The sequence below is a fragment of the Amphiura filiformis genome, chromosome 12 (assembly GCF_039555335.1).
Source record: "Amphiura filiformis chromosome 12, Afil_fr2py, whole genome shotgun sequence".
NCBI lineage: Eukaryota > Metazoa > Echinodermata > Ophiuroidea > Amphilepidida > Amphiuridae > Amphiura > Amphiura filiformis.
In genome coordinates, this window is record NC_092639.1 from 35,091,675 (window position 1) to 35,110,075 (window position 18,401).

Genomic DNA, 18,401 nt, shown 5'->3' on the forward strand with positions numbered 1-18,401 from the left:
AAATTAAAATAAAGCATATTTAGACAGTATTTTGCATTGAAATAGAGTAAAAAGTATGCACCAAATGGCTTCAAATTCAATTGGACCTTCATTTTGCAAAATTTCTGAGGACAAACTTGTTCACAAAAGGCTTCAAAGTTTTTGGCTTTTTGAAACTAAAATTTTACACACTAATAGTGCCAAAATAGTTCACCAAATCGCTTCAATTAGGTCTTCATTTTGCTAAAGTTTCTTACTTCTGAAGGGGGTACACCCCCCTCAGACACCCCCTCCCTCCCCCACCATAGCATAGTGGATAAACAAGTGGCCACTTTCGCTTCTGCTTTCGATATTTATCAATTTGTGTTTAACACAATTTACAGGCCTACAATTAAATTAAAGGGAAAAGTTGTTCACGAAAGGCTTCATGGACCCTCATGTCACAAATTTTCGGCTTTTTCAGACTAAAATTTTACACACTAATAGTGCCAAAATGGTCCATCAAATCGCTTGAATTAGGTCTTCATTTTCCAAAAGTTTCTTAGTTCGTGGGGGCACATCCCCCTCAGACACCCCTGGCGTCGCGAAAGCGCTGGCGATGTCCTTCGTGCCATGTTGATTATTTTTTATCATCACACCCCCTTGAAAAATTCCTGCGTGCGCTACTGAACCGAACGGTATACCCAAGATGATGAGATAGCTCGTGTCGAGTGGGTCGTGGGACGCTTGAAACCTTCATGATCCCCCGGACCCCACCAACACCTGGACCAGCCATTGCGACAGCGGCTGGACCGAAAACTCTGTAAGGGTGATGAATGCGGTCGTGAGTCCCTCGCAAGGCTTGTGTTCGGAAGAAATAGTGCTGCAGCGCCTTATCGGACACCCCAGCCTATCTTTGGCTTCAGCCAACCTTGCCCAACCCTGGGGATTGGAGAGGGGCGAATGTCGGTATGCACCGCGCCCGTTCAGAGTCACGAGAACAGAGCGCCCGAAACAGTGTCGCTCCAGTGTTTGTGAACACGGAAGCTAACCTCGAGACCGTGTGCAACTCAGCACCGCCGTCCCGAAGCCAACGCCAAACCGGAAAGCCATCTTGAGAGTTACGTATTTAAGCGTCGCTTTTGACGGAAGGTCAAAAGGGTGACCCTTAAAGTAATCTAAGACTGTGTTGGGATCCCTTAGGAGGATCACTTTCCTTTTTAGGTAGACACTGTTGAACATACCGTCGAGGCGTGAGACTAATAAGGTAACCATCGGCTATGATAGTCGACCCGTCTCGAAACCTCGGTGAATGGAGAGGACAGCAGATTTATAGCTGGCCCCAGTGGCCCGCTGAAGCCTTGCTTGGCACTTTTCTGTCAGAAACACCGGAACTAGCAGCACAGAGGCTCTAGCGGGAGAGCTATTGGTCTCATTGCACCAAGCGTAGTATGGAGCCAGACTCTGGCTATACGTACGGAGGGTAGACTTCCGTCTAGCCCCGGCGATGAGAAAAACAGCTTCTGATGAAAAGTATCCCTCCGCTGCGTGTTCCCTGGTAAGGGCCATGCAGCTAACTGCAGGTGCTCTAGTGATAGACTGGTACCTCCGCTCCGGGCATCCGGAGTAGATCTGGTACTGGGGAGTGCCAGCGGCCTTGCCGCTAGCAGAATGACAATGCAGTCTTCCCACCCGATCTTGGCCACCACCCTCATGAGTAGTGAGATCGGAGGGACTGCATAAGCTGTCATCCTCCCCAGTCTATGGACAGAGCGTCCACGGTGAATGCTTGGGGTCCGCGACCCTTGAGCAGTACACCGGCAGTGGATGATTGCGATGAGAGATGCGAACAGATCTTTCGAGGGTGGTACATCCCTTGAAGATCGTCTGAGCGACCTCGCGGAGCAAGGGACCATTCTGCTGGTCCCGACACCCTTCCTCGTGACAGATTGTGCGCGAGGATGCTGGTGACGCCTCGCGATGTGTATCGCTCTCATCGTAATCTGCCTGAACTTGCACCACCCTATCAGGTGTCGTGCATGCAGGCTCAATCGTGGTGGCCCGAGTCCCCTTGTCTGTTGGGGTAGGCTACCACGGTTGTGTTATCCGTCAGGACAACGGTATGTGATTCCACGATCACCTCCTCGTAAGCGAGGGAGGTTGATGTGAAACTCTGTCTCTATGGCCCCCATAGGCCCGAGACGGAGTCTCCGTGGATGTGGACCCCCAGCCCCGCTTTTGGCGCTATGGTCGCCACTACGTGACATACCGGGGTGCAGGAAACCTGACACCCTGGGTCAAATTGGGCTGATGGGTCCACCAGCAGAGTTCCTCTCGCGCGATCTCCGACAACGGAACCGCGAGGGGTATTGGGTGACGACTGGGCCTGCAAGCAGGCTAGAAGGTGTAGTTGGGTAAGCCTAACGTAGAACCGGCAGTACGGTACGAGGTCTACCATACTGGCCATTAGGCCTACCACCTTCATCCATGCCACAGCGGGTTTTGCCCGAGACTCGCCAAGAGTCAGGCACACCGCACCATGTTCGTCACCCGCTTTCGGGTGAGAGCACCGCGAACCCCTCCGTGAGGGTGATCTGGGCCCCTACAAATAGTGGTGTTCTGCGTCGGGACCACGCTGGACTTTTTTGAGCTGATCAAAAGAGCCAGGGTCCCGCACCCTACGGACTATCACCCCCATGAGACCCGTAGTCTTCAGTGGAGTGCGTCCGTATATGAGCCAAACGTCCAGGTAGCAACTGATGTTGACACCCCTGTGCTTCAGGTACGCTGCCACCGCTCTGACCAAGAGTGTTAAACACCCTGGGAGAGATGGACAGGCGGATGGCGGTATCAAAACTGGTAATTTTGATCCTGTACCTAGAAGCGCAGATGCCTCCGATCTTGAGAGGCGATTGGCATATGCAGATAGGCGTCCGAGAGATCTAGCGATGCTGTTCCCATGCCCCTGATGGGGCAGGCTAGCACCGAGGCAAGAGTCCCCATTCTGAACCTCTTGGGCCTGAAGAACGTGTTCAACAGCCTGCGGTTCCGGATGGGGCTCCCGTCGCCGGTCTTCCTTGGAGCCAATGGCTCCAAGATCACCCGTAGAACGGGGGGTAGACCGGGACACTCGCCCGCTTCGTGAGAAGCTGTGTGATCCCTGTCAGTAGTGCCCGACGCTGGGGGCCGTCTGACGGCACTACTGTGGACCTCTGAAATGTGCAGACGAATGTGGGGAGACTGGGTTGCCAGTCTGTAACCCCCACTCACCACTGACCATACCCAGGCGCTCAAAGAGATGGTTTCCCACCTCTGGGTGAAAGCCATAGCGGTCGCCCACTGGGAGATCCCCTGTGGAAAAACCGCTGAGCCCCCAGGAATGCTCTGCCTAGCTTCCCTTGGAAGAGCGCTTGCTCTTCTTCGGGCTTGCCAGCTGTTCCTGTGCTACCCTTGCGCCTCCCAGAAATGGGTGCTGCAGAGGTAGTGGGCTCGGGTACGGTTGGTGGTGCACGGCCTGCTGAAGTCGGAGCTCCTACCCATGGTAAGGGCAGTTTCCGACCTCTTCAGAGTGCTCCCGTTGGTAGCTTCTTTGCACGGTCCTCCACCGTAGCGCAGAAGCAACCAAAGAGAAAGAGGACCCTGCCTTTCCATCGCGTTGAGCGATTGGAGTGGCAGGCCCCTCCCCGGCGCTGAGTGGACACCCTATGGGCTAGGCCCATGGAGCTCTCGTTGAGGCTAGCTGTTAGCACCGCTAATAGGCTCACCTCGCGGAAGAGCTCAGATGTTGTCTGAGCGTGATACGCTTGACGACATCTGGGTCCCTCTCGGATCCCCTCAGGTAGGTCCCGTGGTCCTCCCGCGTTACACGCAGAGGAAGCGTGCAAGCACGCGGCGTCATAGCTCTACTGAGCTCGACAGCCCTCACGATATCTACCCGTGAGGTTTGCCGGGAATGAGAGTGCAGGCGTCCCATGTGAGGAAGCAGCAGCTGAGCATCCTACTGAAAGGATCCCTGGTCCTCCTCCATGGACTCCCCTTAGGGGGTGTCCGGAGGAAGATCAGTGCTGTTGCTCCCCTCGCGGGGCAGCGGGGAAGGAGATTGTAGTGATGTCACTACCGGACTCAGCTTCCGACTCCTTTCCCTCGCCCACAGTATCCGTATCATGCTCCGATGATGACGGTAACTGAGGACGGGCATCTGAAAGCGGGTAAGAAGGCATAACCACTGTGTGGCTCGCCGACTACCTGCCAGCAGAAGAGGGAGTACTCCCGCAAGACCCTGAGGTATCCGCCATGGCACCACTGGGTCCGCATGCTCTCGCAGCCGTCGTCCTAGCGCTAGCAGCACGGGGCCTACCCTGATCAAGATCTGGGTTAGCCCCATGCCGGCTGGCCTGGTCAACAGCTGATGTTGGTACTGCGTGGCCATCGCTAGGCGACACTTGCCACAGTGCTAGGCCGTGGAAGAAACACCCTGCGGCGGGTACCACGGGGCATACCCAGCCGGCAGCTGACCCTGAAAGGATCCGCCACCAGGGTAACCCCATGGTACTGCAGTACCAGCACCGCCTCCCCTTGTTGCCACAGAGACTGTGGCGACTAAAGCGCGGTGCTGCGGTACCGGTGCGGTATCAGCGTGGGTACCCGTGAGGGTTCCCAACTGTCGACCGCTGTACCCTCGCCACACTGCGTTCCCTGTTTGGGGGATCAAGCTGTGTGCTGGCGTGGTACCGGCGCGGTACTAGCATGGGTACCCGTAAGGGTTCCCGGTTGTGTACCGCTGTATGCGTGGTTCCAGCGTAGGTGCCCGTGAGGGCTCCCGGCTGTGTACTACTGTACCCATGCCTCACTGCGTTCCCCGCAAGGGGATCAAGCCGTGTGTATGGGTACCCCGCTATACCGGCTGTCCCTTGGCTAGAGGGAGCTTGCCTAGTACCACGGGTAGCTGAGCGCATACCCCCGATCAATCACCTCGCCACCTGAATAGGCAGCGTCAATCAATGGAGCTATGCCCTGTTGATTTGACAGTGATCGATCAAGAGAGGGTAATTGACCCATTGACGGTAATGGATCACCCACGCTCCGCTGGCTCTCGAGGACATAAGTGGGTTGTTGATCAGCTAGGCTGTTCAAGCTACTAACTGTACCCTCTAGAGCTTCGCCCAAGGTCGCTGTGTGTGGCGGACCACTCACGGCAGCTATGGGCGGGTGCATAGCGGCTACCACTGAAGTCAAGCCGTGCTCGCCTTTGTAGCTGCCACCGAATGCACCTGGGTCGCTGTCCCGTGAGAGACTGCGAGCCCAACCCCTGAATAATCGCCAGCCAGTCCCTGTGGACAGCCAGCAGCTATTCTAGGGCCCAGGGTATCACTCGGCGGTCCCGCCATGGAACGCTGCCGTGTGACAACCCCAGTTGGTTCTGCTAAGACTACACCCACAGCGTTAGCCGCGGTATCGTCTCTGCTGAACCCATGCATGCTAGGGTTCAACCCAGGCAAGCCCGGGGTCCCCTTGCATGCTGCCCGTCGCTGGCTACTACTGTGGCTGTTTGAGCCCGTAGATATGCCTGCAACAGACGGGTGTCCTCCTGCTAAAAACCCGTGAGGATTTTCGCTAGAGGACTGGTATCCTCCTGCTACAAAACCCGCTTAGGGTTTTCGCTGGTGGTTACCGCTCTGCTGCCTGCTACTTTGCTCCGACGTATAGTCAGTGCTTTCGCTGGCTGCTGAGCCTTTGGACGCCGCTTAGCAGTCCCGAAGGAACCGCTTGCTTGTCCGGGGCCTGGAGCCCCCTTAAGCAGACCTGCCATGACCCATAGGGGCTGTCACAGCAGAATCTACCGTGTCGACTGGTATCCTCCTGCTGCAAAACCCGCTAGGGTTTTCGCTGGTGGTTACCGCTCTGCTGCCTGCTACTTTGCTCCGACGTATAGTCAGTGCTTTCGCTGGCTGCTGAGCCTTTGGACGCGCTTAGCAGTCCCGAAGGAACCGCCTGCTTGTCCGGGGACCGGAGCCCCCTTCAGCAGACCTGCCATGACCCATAGGGGCTGTCACAGCAGAATCCACCGTGTCGACCTTACCAGTGCCCTTGGTAGATTTCTTCTTCGCTTATGGCGATGGCGACGGAGCCTATCCCAATCGTCAAGCTGGAACTCGGAGAGTCCTAAGCAAAAGAAAGACATCTAGAAGATCGTGAGCACTCCCTGTGGGTGAAACAGAGCGGGTGTGGGTCCCGCTCCGTCACCAGGGAAGGGCAAGCCCGACAGGGCCGAGGCGGCGAGGAGAAAGGGAGGGGGCACTACCCCCCCCCAACACGCGACTCAAGCCCAGTAAGCAAACCTGAGCACGGAGGCTGGTCGCTAACGTTAGTGGTAAAGTAAGGACTGGCTAACTTTATTACTAAAAAGTCAGACGGGTCCCTACCAATCCCCACCGTATGAATATCTGATTAACTCGTCTTTATTGGACGGTAATGAAGACATAACGATAGAGTAATCACCCTAACATAGCAACAATAACCTACCGTACATGAAATACAATGTGTATGTACAAACATCTATTGTAACTTACAGGCTGCAATGGTTGTTTTACGTGGGAAACAAAATGAATGGCGCGTCGAAGCGGCCATTTTGAATTGCTCGTGTGTCCCGTATACAAACGGAGGCACGATATGTAGCTAAGTTTTGGATCGTTTTTTGTCACTTTTTCGCCAGAAAATGCCGTCAACACTATCCTCAGCCGAACAATACCGGTTTGGTTTTACCTAAGGTGTGAAACTACAACCGTATATCTCGCCTTTGGTCGAGAAATTGATACACAGTGCTATGAACAATCGATAGGCACGCCTGTGTCAGTCGGAGACCAAGGAGGATAAGGGATTTATCATATGGTGTGACGTCACCTTTTGGGTGAGTCCACCGGGGATCGGGGTTTTGTTATTTATTCATTTATGTGGGACAAAATGACTATTGGTTTTTCCGCATCTCGGGATCGATGCAAGAAGTATCTTAATCAACATCGGAAACGGTAAGATCGACCGGTGTACTGAGTCTTACCGTTTTAAAATTTAAGGACGTTTTGTGCATAATTTTGACATTTTTTTTACTAAAACATCGATTTCTCAGAGTTCACTTTTGACAATATTGCACGATTTTTGTGACAAGATAACTCGAAAAATATGCAAGCAAATGGTAAACTTTTTGCACTATCCTTTAGAGTACATCAAAGTCTAGGGAAGGTTTTTTCATTTTTTCAAAATATTTCTTTTAAACAAAAATATACACCATTATGTGCACTTTTTAACTTAATAGAGTGACAAAATGGCTTTTTTCACATGTTTTTTTCAATATTTCGAAAAAATAGATGAATTTCAAAAAAATAAAAAAACCTTCCCTAAGTTCATGGCTCTTCTTCATGAAAAGCTAACTGAATTTTTTTTACTCCGAACGGATTTTTTTCTAAGTTGTCACAAAAAAATTGGGGTAAAAAGTGAATTTTTGTAATTTTTTCAAAAACTTGAGATTTTTGAACAAATCTGACGTCACCATGGGATTCCTTGACTCATTTCCTTTCCAAAAATGTATAGTTTTATATACTTTGGACATACAATTCAGAAATAATGAAACTCGAAAAGGTCCATGTTCTCTCCCATTACTCTGCCCTAAGTTAAATGCTTTTAATGTGAGCTACAATCACTTCCATTAAATGCATCAGGGGAGCTGTTTTTTTATGACTTCACCCCAGGACTTCACACAATAGAAGTTTATTCACAAATTACGACTAAATATCAGTAAAACATCTATTGATAGAATTTACCCAATTCAAAATTACCCGGTACACTTTTTGGTGTCCTTTTTTTTATGTCGAGCATATCTAGTCTAGGCATTAACAGCTGAAATCTAGGAGATACGCTGACAAAACTTCGGCCAGAAGGGGTCGCAGTAGATAGCTGGTCGGGGAATTTTTGCAGGACAGTCAAGTGTAGCCAACAATCGGGCTTATCACCCTGATCGGAACCGACTGTAACGATGTCTTTTGTCATGGGTCATCTGCCCCGCCATTACCAGATGAGCCACGGGGAGAGCAGAATTTATCTCTTTTTTTGGTCCTGCGGGGAATTGAACCCGGGACCTCTTGCACCAAAGGCAAAGACCTTAACCAGTGTGCCATGCTGCTCCTCCGCCTTTATTAGGATCAATGTAGAACAACTCTCCTAGTGACCTAGCTACGCTGACAAAACTTCGGCCAGAAGGGGGTCGCCATAGATATCTGGACGGGGAATTTTTGCAGGACAGAAAAGTGTAGCCAACAATCGGGCTTATCACCCTGATTGGAACCGACTGTAACAATGTCTTTTGTCATGGGTCATCGGGGAGATGAGCAAGGGAGAGCAGAATTTATCTCTTTTTTTGGTCCTGCGGGGAATTGAACCCGGGACCTCTTGCACCAAAGGCAAAGACCTTAACCAGTGTGCCATGCTGCTCCTCCGCCTTTATTAGGCATCAATGTAGAACAACTCTCCTAGTGACCTAGCTCGCCCACCACTCTCCTTAAAAATTTCAGGGGAGCCATTTGAACCTGCTCTCCTTAATACCCTCAAGGGAACTGTTGACAGCTTGCCTGGAAAATCTAAAACACAAGGCCTGCAGTTAGGAACATTTTGAGATAATTTTGAGATAATTTTGAGCATTTTTTTCTTATACCATTACATGTGGGTTAATACTAGAACACGGACCTAGATCCGACGACGGATCAACGGATCCACATAAAAAAATGGTAAAATCAAAGGGTTGAAACAAATTGCTTCAATAAACGTTAACTTACAATCGATCGACCAGTCATTTTCACGATACACCATCTCTCATGTTTAATTCATTCACAGGAACACATACATCGTATGCTGGTTCATGATGCATGGCGATCGAAGAAAATTGGTATCAGCAGACGCGCCATGGGAACTGATCACGCGATACGAAAAACATAAATAGCGCCCCCTAGAATATAAGTAAAACTTCGATGGAGTTTGACAACTTTGACAACTTCAGACGGTGTTAGACACAAGAAATATTTTAATAATAATTTTTACCAAGCGTCATTTTCCTGTTATTTTGTACTGTTTTGTTTTTTAACTTATGATATTCCTGGATGATATTGTGAACTGATAATGTCATAGCAAATTTAGTGTCACTGATCAATGAAAGTAAAGTACCCCCGGTAATTAATAATTATGAGTGAGTAGTAAAAACTGGATCTTTTGTTTCTTTTAACAACCCTTCCTCATCTAGTAATAACTGATGGTTTCAAGAGATGGCGCTATTGCAAACAGAGAGTCCGGGCAGAGAGTACGATGCATTAAAGATGGCGGACGATCCATGCGAGTGTCGAGTATCAGAACATAAGGCTAATGAAAGTTGATCCCCAGTTTCCCGTTACATAGTTTTTCATGACTGGGTAGGTGACTGTTTCATTATTCATTATTCATTATTTTCAAACTTTCATTATCGGTGCAAAGTTAATTACGGAATGCTATGTTTTGAGGCCCAAATAAAATAATAAAGTATAGTTAGTAATGACCATGCTTCACTTCAAAACAAATTTTAATTAAGCACATCTTCTTTGGAATCTTCAAATTAACCTATAGGTTGTGCAACATATGAAAGCACCGGAAGTCCATGATAGTCTTTGGAGAACCACTTTTCCATATAAATACACTGTGTCTGTGTGTTCTATTGCACACTACTTTTTACAAACCAAACTTACTCTCCACTAGCACATCTTTGGAAGCAATATTTATCACGGAAATTAGTTTGTCTACTTGCACAAACTGGAGGTTGCTGGTAAAAATCATCACAGGGTGCACGTGTTAATAATAAAACAACCATGCAAGAAATTGACAAATAAATCATTTTATTTATAAGTTTATTTTATTAAATACATAAATATTTGTAAGAAAAGCAGAATAAATTTGACTTCAAATTTTGTTTATTTTATTTATTTTGATGTTGTCTATATATAGCGCGCTACATAGTGCACGGTAGAAATGCTTTCATATTTGTTCATACGCTGGTTCCGGCGAACTTGGCTGCCTCTCTTTTTGTTCGGTCTATCCATTTAGTGGTAGGAGAAACTTAGCTGCAGGGAATTCCTAGTCTCCAGTAAATGCGCCCTACGATATCGCCATTTTACCACGTGTAGTTTAACCCAGCGCTTGCAAAGACTATTCGGGCGGTCAGGGTCGGCGTAAAAGTGCTTAAAATACGTGTCGGACATGAAAGATGACATTAAAACTATCCTTTTTTTCTTAAAAACTTGAAAAATGTGAAATAATGAAATAATGGAAAATAATGAAATATTTGATCGGCATTTTTTTCTGACCGGAGTCGGGTAACGGGAAACTGGGAGTCAACTTTCATTAGCCTAATCATGACTGTAAGTCTGTACATGTAACCAAACGAAGTCAGGGTCTAAGTCCGTCACCGAGTCCGTCACCCAGGGTCTTTGCTAGAAATTCAGGTTTGCCCGTCATTTGAATAAATGTGCCTGCCCCAATTTGACCTTTAAAACATTTACCAGACTTCTACAGCCCATTGGGGGTTCAAAGAGTTCAAATATGTGCTGCTATACATGTAGCCTTGTTTTGCAAACCTGGATTACTAAAAAGGTCAACAGACTTTCTAAACACCTACAATTATAATGTAGCATCTGTCAAAGGCATGGCATTAATTTTGCCCGTCCCAGGAGCAAACTCCCAGTCTAAAATGACGGCCAGACGGGTGGCTAGCTAAAACACTGCCGTCACCGTGTCCGGGTCCGAATCCGTGTCCGGGTTCTAGTAGGGTCCTTACATGTGTACCTCCTTGTGACCCCCAACCCCTCTGGGCACTTATTAAAAGTTTATATTTTATCTCTTCATTATTTTTTAGTACTATTTAAGAATGCCAGACAACTCGCCCCAAATACAACTCGCCCCAACGGACAACTCGCCCCAACGGACAACTCGCCCCACGTATACAAACTGGTCCCACATACAACTCGCCCCAATGATAAGTGTACACAGAGAATATCTTCTCTAGCATTCGTAACTTAGAAGGTTTTATCAAACTGCTACACAGGGATAGAACAACTACATGAACATAATAATTGGCAATATTTTGTGATTATTGCTGAAAATTTTGGTCAAATTTGACAACTTCTTAGTATACGTGTAGGCCTATAGCGCACGAACGGAAATTCGCACATAAATCATGTCAATCGGCATTCAGAAACATCAGTAGAATACACACACTCGGTAGTAATTAATTGTTTCATAATACTATGTAGTAAATAGAAAACAGCATACCAATTAATATTCTTGGGCATGTCAAGTCCAAAAGTTGCAAAATTAAGCAAAATTGCCGCCAGGATTTCGATCACCAGGCGATCACCGTACAGCTTAAACCTGTCGAATTCCACTACCATGATTGACACTGGTCAAACTGCCGTGAATCGCGATGTTCTGTGCACGTTTTTCCACTCTTTTATTTTTAATTATGTTAACATCATACTTTTTATAATAGTGTTAAACATGTAATAATTTAAATATGATATGGCAAAACAAATCATTATTAAAATTTTAAAAAAAAAAACGCTTATGAGTTTTGTGTATTTTATTTTAGCGACTCAAACTCACTTAAAATTTAAAAAAAAGCCTCAAAATAAGTTTGAGATGTTCAAAACTTTCAAAACCTACATGTACAGTCTTATAAACATATTAAATCAGAGAAGATCTGCTTTGACATAGACCTATGAAACTATTAAAAGGACTGGAAATATTTTCATATTCATTTCATATATAATTTTTTTAAGACAAATGCGCACATCTAGCAAAACAAACGCCAGTAGCAGCAGCTTCTGAGATATTTTGTGGGTTCCGTGCTGTGCACTGACTTTTGCCCCCTTATTACACCGCGTGTTAGCGGCGGATTATTTGCTGCCACTTACACGGAAACGCCCGGTGTGATATGTGTTCAATCAATGCTCCCAACTTCCCAAGGCCAAGCACGCGAAATGCCAGAACACACCGACGGGCGTATCTTGCTTGACAAGTCCCGGCCCGTGGCGCGTGCTTTACACACTGATGTACGATCGATTGCTTGAAAAGTCCCTGGTCAAGTAGTCTGCTCTCAATTTGATACCCGGTATACCCCAAGAATTACGGGTCGTGTTTTGTGTTTGTGAAGGAGGCACGGAGGCAGTGCCGCGAAGAAGAAAAATGCAATGATTTTGTTTGCAAAACTGGTTAAAGCCTAGTATTAATACGATTTTGTTCTAATTTTAATTTGTTATTTTTTGTCAAATATTATTATATAGTAAGAACTGCCAGGAAAGTTTTTTGGTCATTCTAAACTGTGGTGTCTAAAATAATCAAAGACATAAATCTAAATTAATTGAAAAACTTATATATTATTTTAATTATATAATTTTTTTATTTTTTATATATCAGATACATTTATATGTACATACACTTGATACAATTTTGATAATTGTGATTGACAGTTATCATGATTCATTTTGTTTTCTTAATTTCTGAAACTTGCCTGTCAATAATGGCGGACTAATTATCATGATTGATTAAAACACCACCATGGAGCTATCCGGGTATCTCACCATGACCATGGCACATCTTACGCTGTGTCCTAATCCTCTAAATATGCCAACAATTTTAAGACGGGATGTTTGAACTCGAAGATGTCAACACTAAATGTAGGCCTATAATTAATTAATTATCATACGCTAATACATATACTTTGTATAACTTCCAAATCTGGGTGTTTGATATACCTAGATTTGGAAGACAGGTACGCATGTATCATTTAAATTTAAGTATGTTGTATGTAAAGGCCCCTCTGATAATAGTCATTATCAAATAGGCCTATACATTCTAAAGTTATTATATATAGGCAATGTAATGTTATGTTGCATTAATGAAAATGCTATTTTTCAACAAAGAATATATTGTGGATTTTAAAAGCTCTTTGACTGCCTGCAATAATATTACATAAGAAATTGTTCCATTAATTGGATTTTTTTTACCCATGGTAGCTCCAATATCTTAAAAACATAATGAATTTGTCCGACTCCAATGTAATCTTGGACATTTTTAAACATTAAATAGGCTATCGCCACTTTTTTCACATTGTTTAAGTAAAAACAAATTGCAGAAGAAAAGTTTGTTCTCAGAGAATAAATAAATTGAATATCTTTCGTGTGAAATGGGAAGGTTTTGTATAAAAACGTAAGAACAAAGTAAATAACATATAAATATTATTGTCTTTCTCGTGTACCCAAACGAATAAAAAAAATTTAAACAGATTTAAGAATATTCACAATATATTGTATTTAGCCTATTATGTTGTATTAAATAGGAAAGAAATCATAAATTGGATTTATGCGCCATAAAAGTAACATTTTCCAATTCCGCTCCAAGTGTGGATTTCGTGTGTTCAATACTGTTCATGAAGGTGTGCGTTATGTAAATGGGGGGGGGGGGGTATATAGTTGTTAAAGTTTTAGTGTGCCTACAACGTCAAAAATCCCATTCTTGCATGAAAAGTACGGTATATAATTACCGGATACATTAACATGCATGATGATATAATAATGTCTATATGTTCAAACGCATGCACTGCAAGACACTAGGCCTACACAAATGTTGGAAACTCCATTCTTCCATATCAGAAGTTCAGCCTTTTCCTTTAAATTAAAATAAATATCTCGTTGGTTCTTTGGTTTTATATTTCAATAACATTTATATGCAGTGTGTCAAAGTACATTATTATCGTACGTACTTAATATTGTATGAGCTTGTATGGATTCCCTCTCTCTCTCTCACTCTTACCCTCCCAGTAGCGTAGCTAGCGGGGGGGCTGTCCCCTGATATGTACATATATCTGATACATAGAAAATACACAATTATATAATTAAAATAGTAGTATTTAGATTAAAGATATATAATTATTTTAGATTTATATCATTGATTTGTATTATAGAACACCACAGTTTAGAATGACCAGGATGACCAGAAAACTTTCCTGACAGTTGTTACTATAATAATATTTGGCAAAGAATAACCAAATTAAAATTAGACCGAAATCGTATTAATACTAGGCTTTAACCAGTTTTGCAAAAATCATTGTATTTTTCTTCTTCACGGCACTGCCTCCAGATACGCCTCCGTCGCAAGCAATCGATCGTACATCAGTGTGTAAAGCACGCGGCCGCGGGCCCGGGAACTTATCAAGCAAGGTACGCCGCCGGTGTGTTCTGGCACTTGCGTGCGTAGCAGCGTAGTCACGGTACCATTGATTGAACACATACCACACCCGGCGTTTTTGTGTAAGTGGCAGCAATAATCCACCGCTAACACACGGTGCAAAAAGGGGGTCGAAAGTCAGTGCACAGCACGGAACCGACAAAATATCTCAAAGCTGCTGTTGGCGTTTGTTTTGCTAGTTGTGCTCATTTGTCTTTGAAAAATTTGCCAAATATTTTCAGTCCTTTTAATAGTTTCGTTATGGCCCTGCGTTACAAGGTGGGAGTACTAATAAGTGGGTGGTGTAACCAGGCCTGGAAATAAGTCGGTCTGAACCAGGAGCCAAACATTTGGAAAAGCGGCTCCTGGTCCTGTAATTTTCTAGTGAACCAGGAGCCATTTTTAAAGAGCCAGGAGTCGTTTTTCTGAAAGTATCAAAATGCTTATTTTTGTTATTTCTACAGCTTTCAATGCTCACCTGAGATGTTATCTGAACAGACTTTCAATTTATTTTATTTTGTTTTATTTTATTTCTATTTTTTTTCTATTTTTTTTATTTTTATTTTATTTTATTTTTATTTTGTTTAATTTTATTTTATTTTAGTTTTATTTCAATTTTTTAATTTGATTTAATTTTTTTTTTTTAATTAAATTAAATTAAATTAAATTAAATTAAATTAAATTAAATTAAATTAAATTAAATTAAATTTAATTTTAATTTGGCTGCCTTTTTTTCCTTTAGGAAAAATAATATCTAGAAACACATCAGCAAAATTCAAGATGGCCGCCTTCATCGTGATCACCTAACCAGAAAACAAGGCAAAATACTGCCAAAATTATGAGCCCTGAAGGCAAATATTAAGGAAAATTGGCTAAATATTAGGTAAAAGATAAGATTTGGCACTGCATTTTGTTGAAAATACATTGGAAATGGCCAATATTTTGAGTGGAAATGAGCTTGCCTGACGAAGTTCTACTGGGCCATTTCCTGTGCACTGAACTTGTCAAAATGGAGCAATAATGGTCATATATACCGGGCGCAAAATTCAGATTTTCTCTGGCGCCTGGGCGTGTAATTCTGGTTGGATCCAGGCGTCAAAACTCGGTAACCGTAGGGTAAAAATCGCTCGGCGCCTGCTTGTTTCCAGGCTTGGGTGTAACATTTTTCTTAAAATATGAAATGACTTTAGTTGTTTAGATATGAAGATGAACACCTACAGCTTTTATTTTGATATCATTTTAAAGCCTATTCTTTCTTCTTTCATTTGACACCAAACCCAGCCTTCTCCACCAATTCTAATTAACTTTATGATTAATTATGCTAACGAGCATGCAGGTGGGCGGATATTGGGACACGGATATTGGGACACGGTACCATAGAAACTGTATGGGAAAAGCGGTATCCCAAGTTTGGTTGAACTTTATTTGATTCTACAAACTAAAAACATGTCTAAAGGAAATGTTATTTGATTAAAGAATTAATAATATGTCATAAGTAGTCTTATAAAACTTTAATTTTTGTAAAACTTCAATTCAATTAGAAGGTTAAAGTAATTAACAAGCTCAGATTCCTGATTTACGGCTTCCGATGAAAGCATTATTTTACAGAACTTTCATACATGTACGTAAAATGTTTACCTCCCTATTTCATATCCAAGTGTTTTGCATTTATATTACAATGTACATTGTTAATCTTAAACATGTTCAAAATTACATTTTTATTAATTAGAAGGGTCATTAGGTATCAAGAAAGAATTAATTATTAAGATGCAATGTGGGGGGGGGGGGGGGGCTCCAGAAAGTCGATGTACCAATGTTGCTGAAAATTCAATTGAACTTGTTGAACCAACTGAAGAACATCTTAATGATGATGTGTATGATTTGATATGCAAGGGATCATTTGTTGCTATTATTAAACCTGGTTCTGATTCCCTACATGTATATGACTACCATTTGTTTGAATTGGAATCAGACAGAGCTATTACTGTTGATGAGCAAACACAAGCACAGTCAGATTTTAACTACACTTTTGTACATGGAGATGAAGTAATTGTTGTTTTACCAAAAAACATCAAGGCAGGGTTGCTTACTTGATCCAAGAAAAGTTATTATCCCAAAGCAGAGCACAGTATAGAGGTATTGACATAACTCCATCACAGAAAAAATCTACTACAAACCTTGTTGTTCTTCAAACTGAGGATCACAAAGACATTATATGCTCAATATAAACATATGCTTGTAGAATGACTTATTTTGATATTTGTATGTTTGAAATTTGTATGTGAATATGTTTCAGTGAGTTTATTGATGATTTTTTTTTTTTTTTTTTGCTACTTTTTACTAATCATATTTGCCTTTATTGAAACACATTACACATATTTCTGCCTTTTCGTTGTTTTATTCAAGTCATGAAATCGTCAATTTTCATTCAAATTTTTGGGGTCAAGTAATATGTCAACCCCCAATAAACTATACATATTTGGAAAGGTCTTGGCTTGAGGAATTCAAATCTGGCATTTAATTTCATGTAGGGTATATCATAATGAAAATATGAAACTTTTTTCAGACACACTTTTTTTTGAAAAAATTCTTCCCTACTTTGGAATATAACATTCTAGGGCATACTCCCACCACAAAAAACAATGTCATTTTTGGAATCCTTGGACAATTTCCTTTCAGAAAATGTATAATTTTGCTGGGGTAGGGTCAATACTTAGATATGGTATTTTGAATGCGGGAAGACGTAATTTTCAGAAATTTATGGTGCGTCACGAAAGAGGTTCCCACCTTATATCGCATGGCCTTATGTCAAAGAATATCTTCTCTGATTTAATGTTTATAGGACTGCAAGTTTTGAACATCTCAAACTGAGTCGGTAAAATAAAATGCACAAAACTTGCAAGCGTTGTTGTTGTTGTTGTTTTATTATTTTTTTATGTAATGTTTTGTTTTGCCATATACTTTGAGTAGGCTATTTTACGATGGATTCTTTACGGTATCTCGGCATGACATAATTACATTATCGGGTATGCCTCCTTGGCCCTCCTGTACGTCCTCCACACAATAAAACAAAAATAATTACAACATGCAAAGAACGTCGCGATCGACGGCAGTTTAACCAGTGTCATGGTAGTGGAATTCGACAGGTTTCGCTGTACGGTGATCGAAATTCTGGCGTCAATTTTGCTTAATTTTGCAACTTTTGGACTTGCCATACCCAAGAATATTAATTGGTATGTTGTTTTCTATTGACTACTTATTAATTATTACTCGAGTTGATGAGTGTGTGTATTCTACTGATGTTACTGAATGCCGATGTGCGACTTGCCGTTCGTGCCAAAGTATAAGTTGTCAAATATTACCGAAATTTCAAGGAATAATTATCACAACATTTTGCCAATTAGGCCTAACGATGTTCATGTAGTTGTTGATATATCATTGTTCTATCCCTAGCCGAGTGATAAAACCTTCTTACGTACATGTATGCTAGAGAAGATATTCTCTGCATACACTTATCACTGGTGCGAGTTTGTATGTGGGGCCAGTGTTACTGCTGGGGCGAGTTGTCCGTTGGGGCGAGTTGTCTGCGGGGCCAGTTGTCCAGCGTTGGGGCGAGTTGTATTTGGGGCGAGTTGTCTGGTTTCCCTATTGAATAGTACAATGTATGGTACTTTCTTTCATCATCCCAGGGAAATATATTGGGGAAACAGCAGCTGTCTGGTCAGGATCGATTAGGAGATTATGATCCCTCTTATTCCAGCGAGCCTAGTGATTCAAGGCACTTCGAGCCTGGTGCGAGATCTAGTCCTGCCAGCAAGACTTCAGTCTTTATCATAAACATAATGACATCTACGGACCTGAATCAATTTGGACTGTCATGACTGTCGAATTCGACGGACTTCCTGTCCTCGAAATTTTGTGTTGACATGAACCATTTGGCTACAATGGGGAATGAAAATGAATGAAACTCACCTTCGTCAAATCAACTCCAGGTCCAACCAGTGGTAATCCATCGGAATCCATTTTCCGCAGATTTTGCGAGTAAATGACAATTTCTGTGTCCCCGAGTGTGAGCAGTTCATTAAAGATCCTCCCCAGCAAATTTGTCTAAATAATCCAAGCTCAATTTGTGTAGGCTAATTGCGTGACTGTTG

The 18,401-nt window shown here is 43.3% G+C and overlaps 1 protein-coding gene across 1 annotated transcript in view; it reads right to left on the bottom strand.

The window, feature by feature from the left end:
- The window catches only part of LOC140166116 (WASH complex subunit 3-like), a 32,669-nt gene extending 14,268 nt beyond the window's left edge, over positions 1–18,401 (bottom strand). Inside the window, exon 1 of the mRNA XM_072189502.1 lies at positions 18,220–18,401. Within this exon, the coding sequence (XP_072045603.1) occupies positions 18,220–18,270 (51 nt within the window). The 5' untranslated portion in view covers positions 18,271–18,401. The remainder of the gene's footprint in view (positions 1–18,219) is intronic.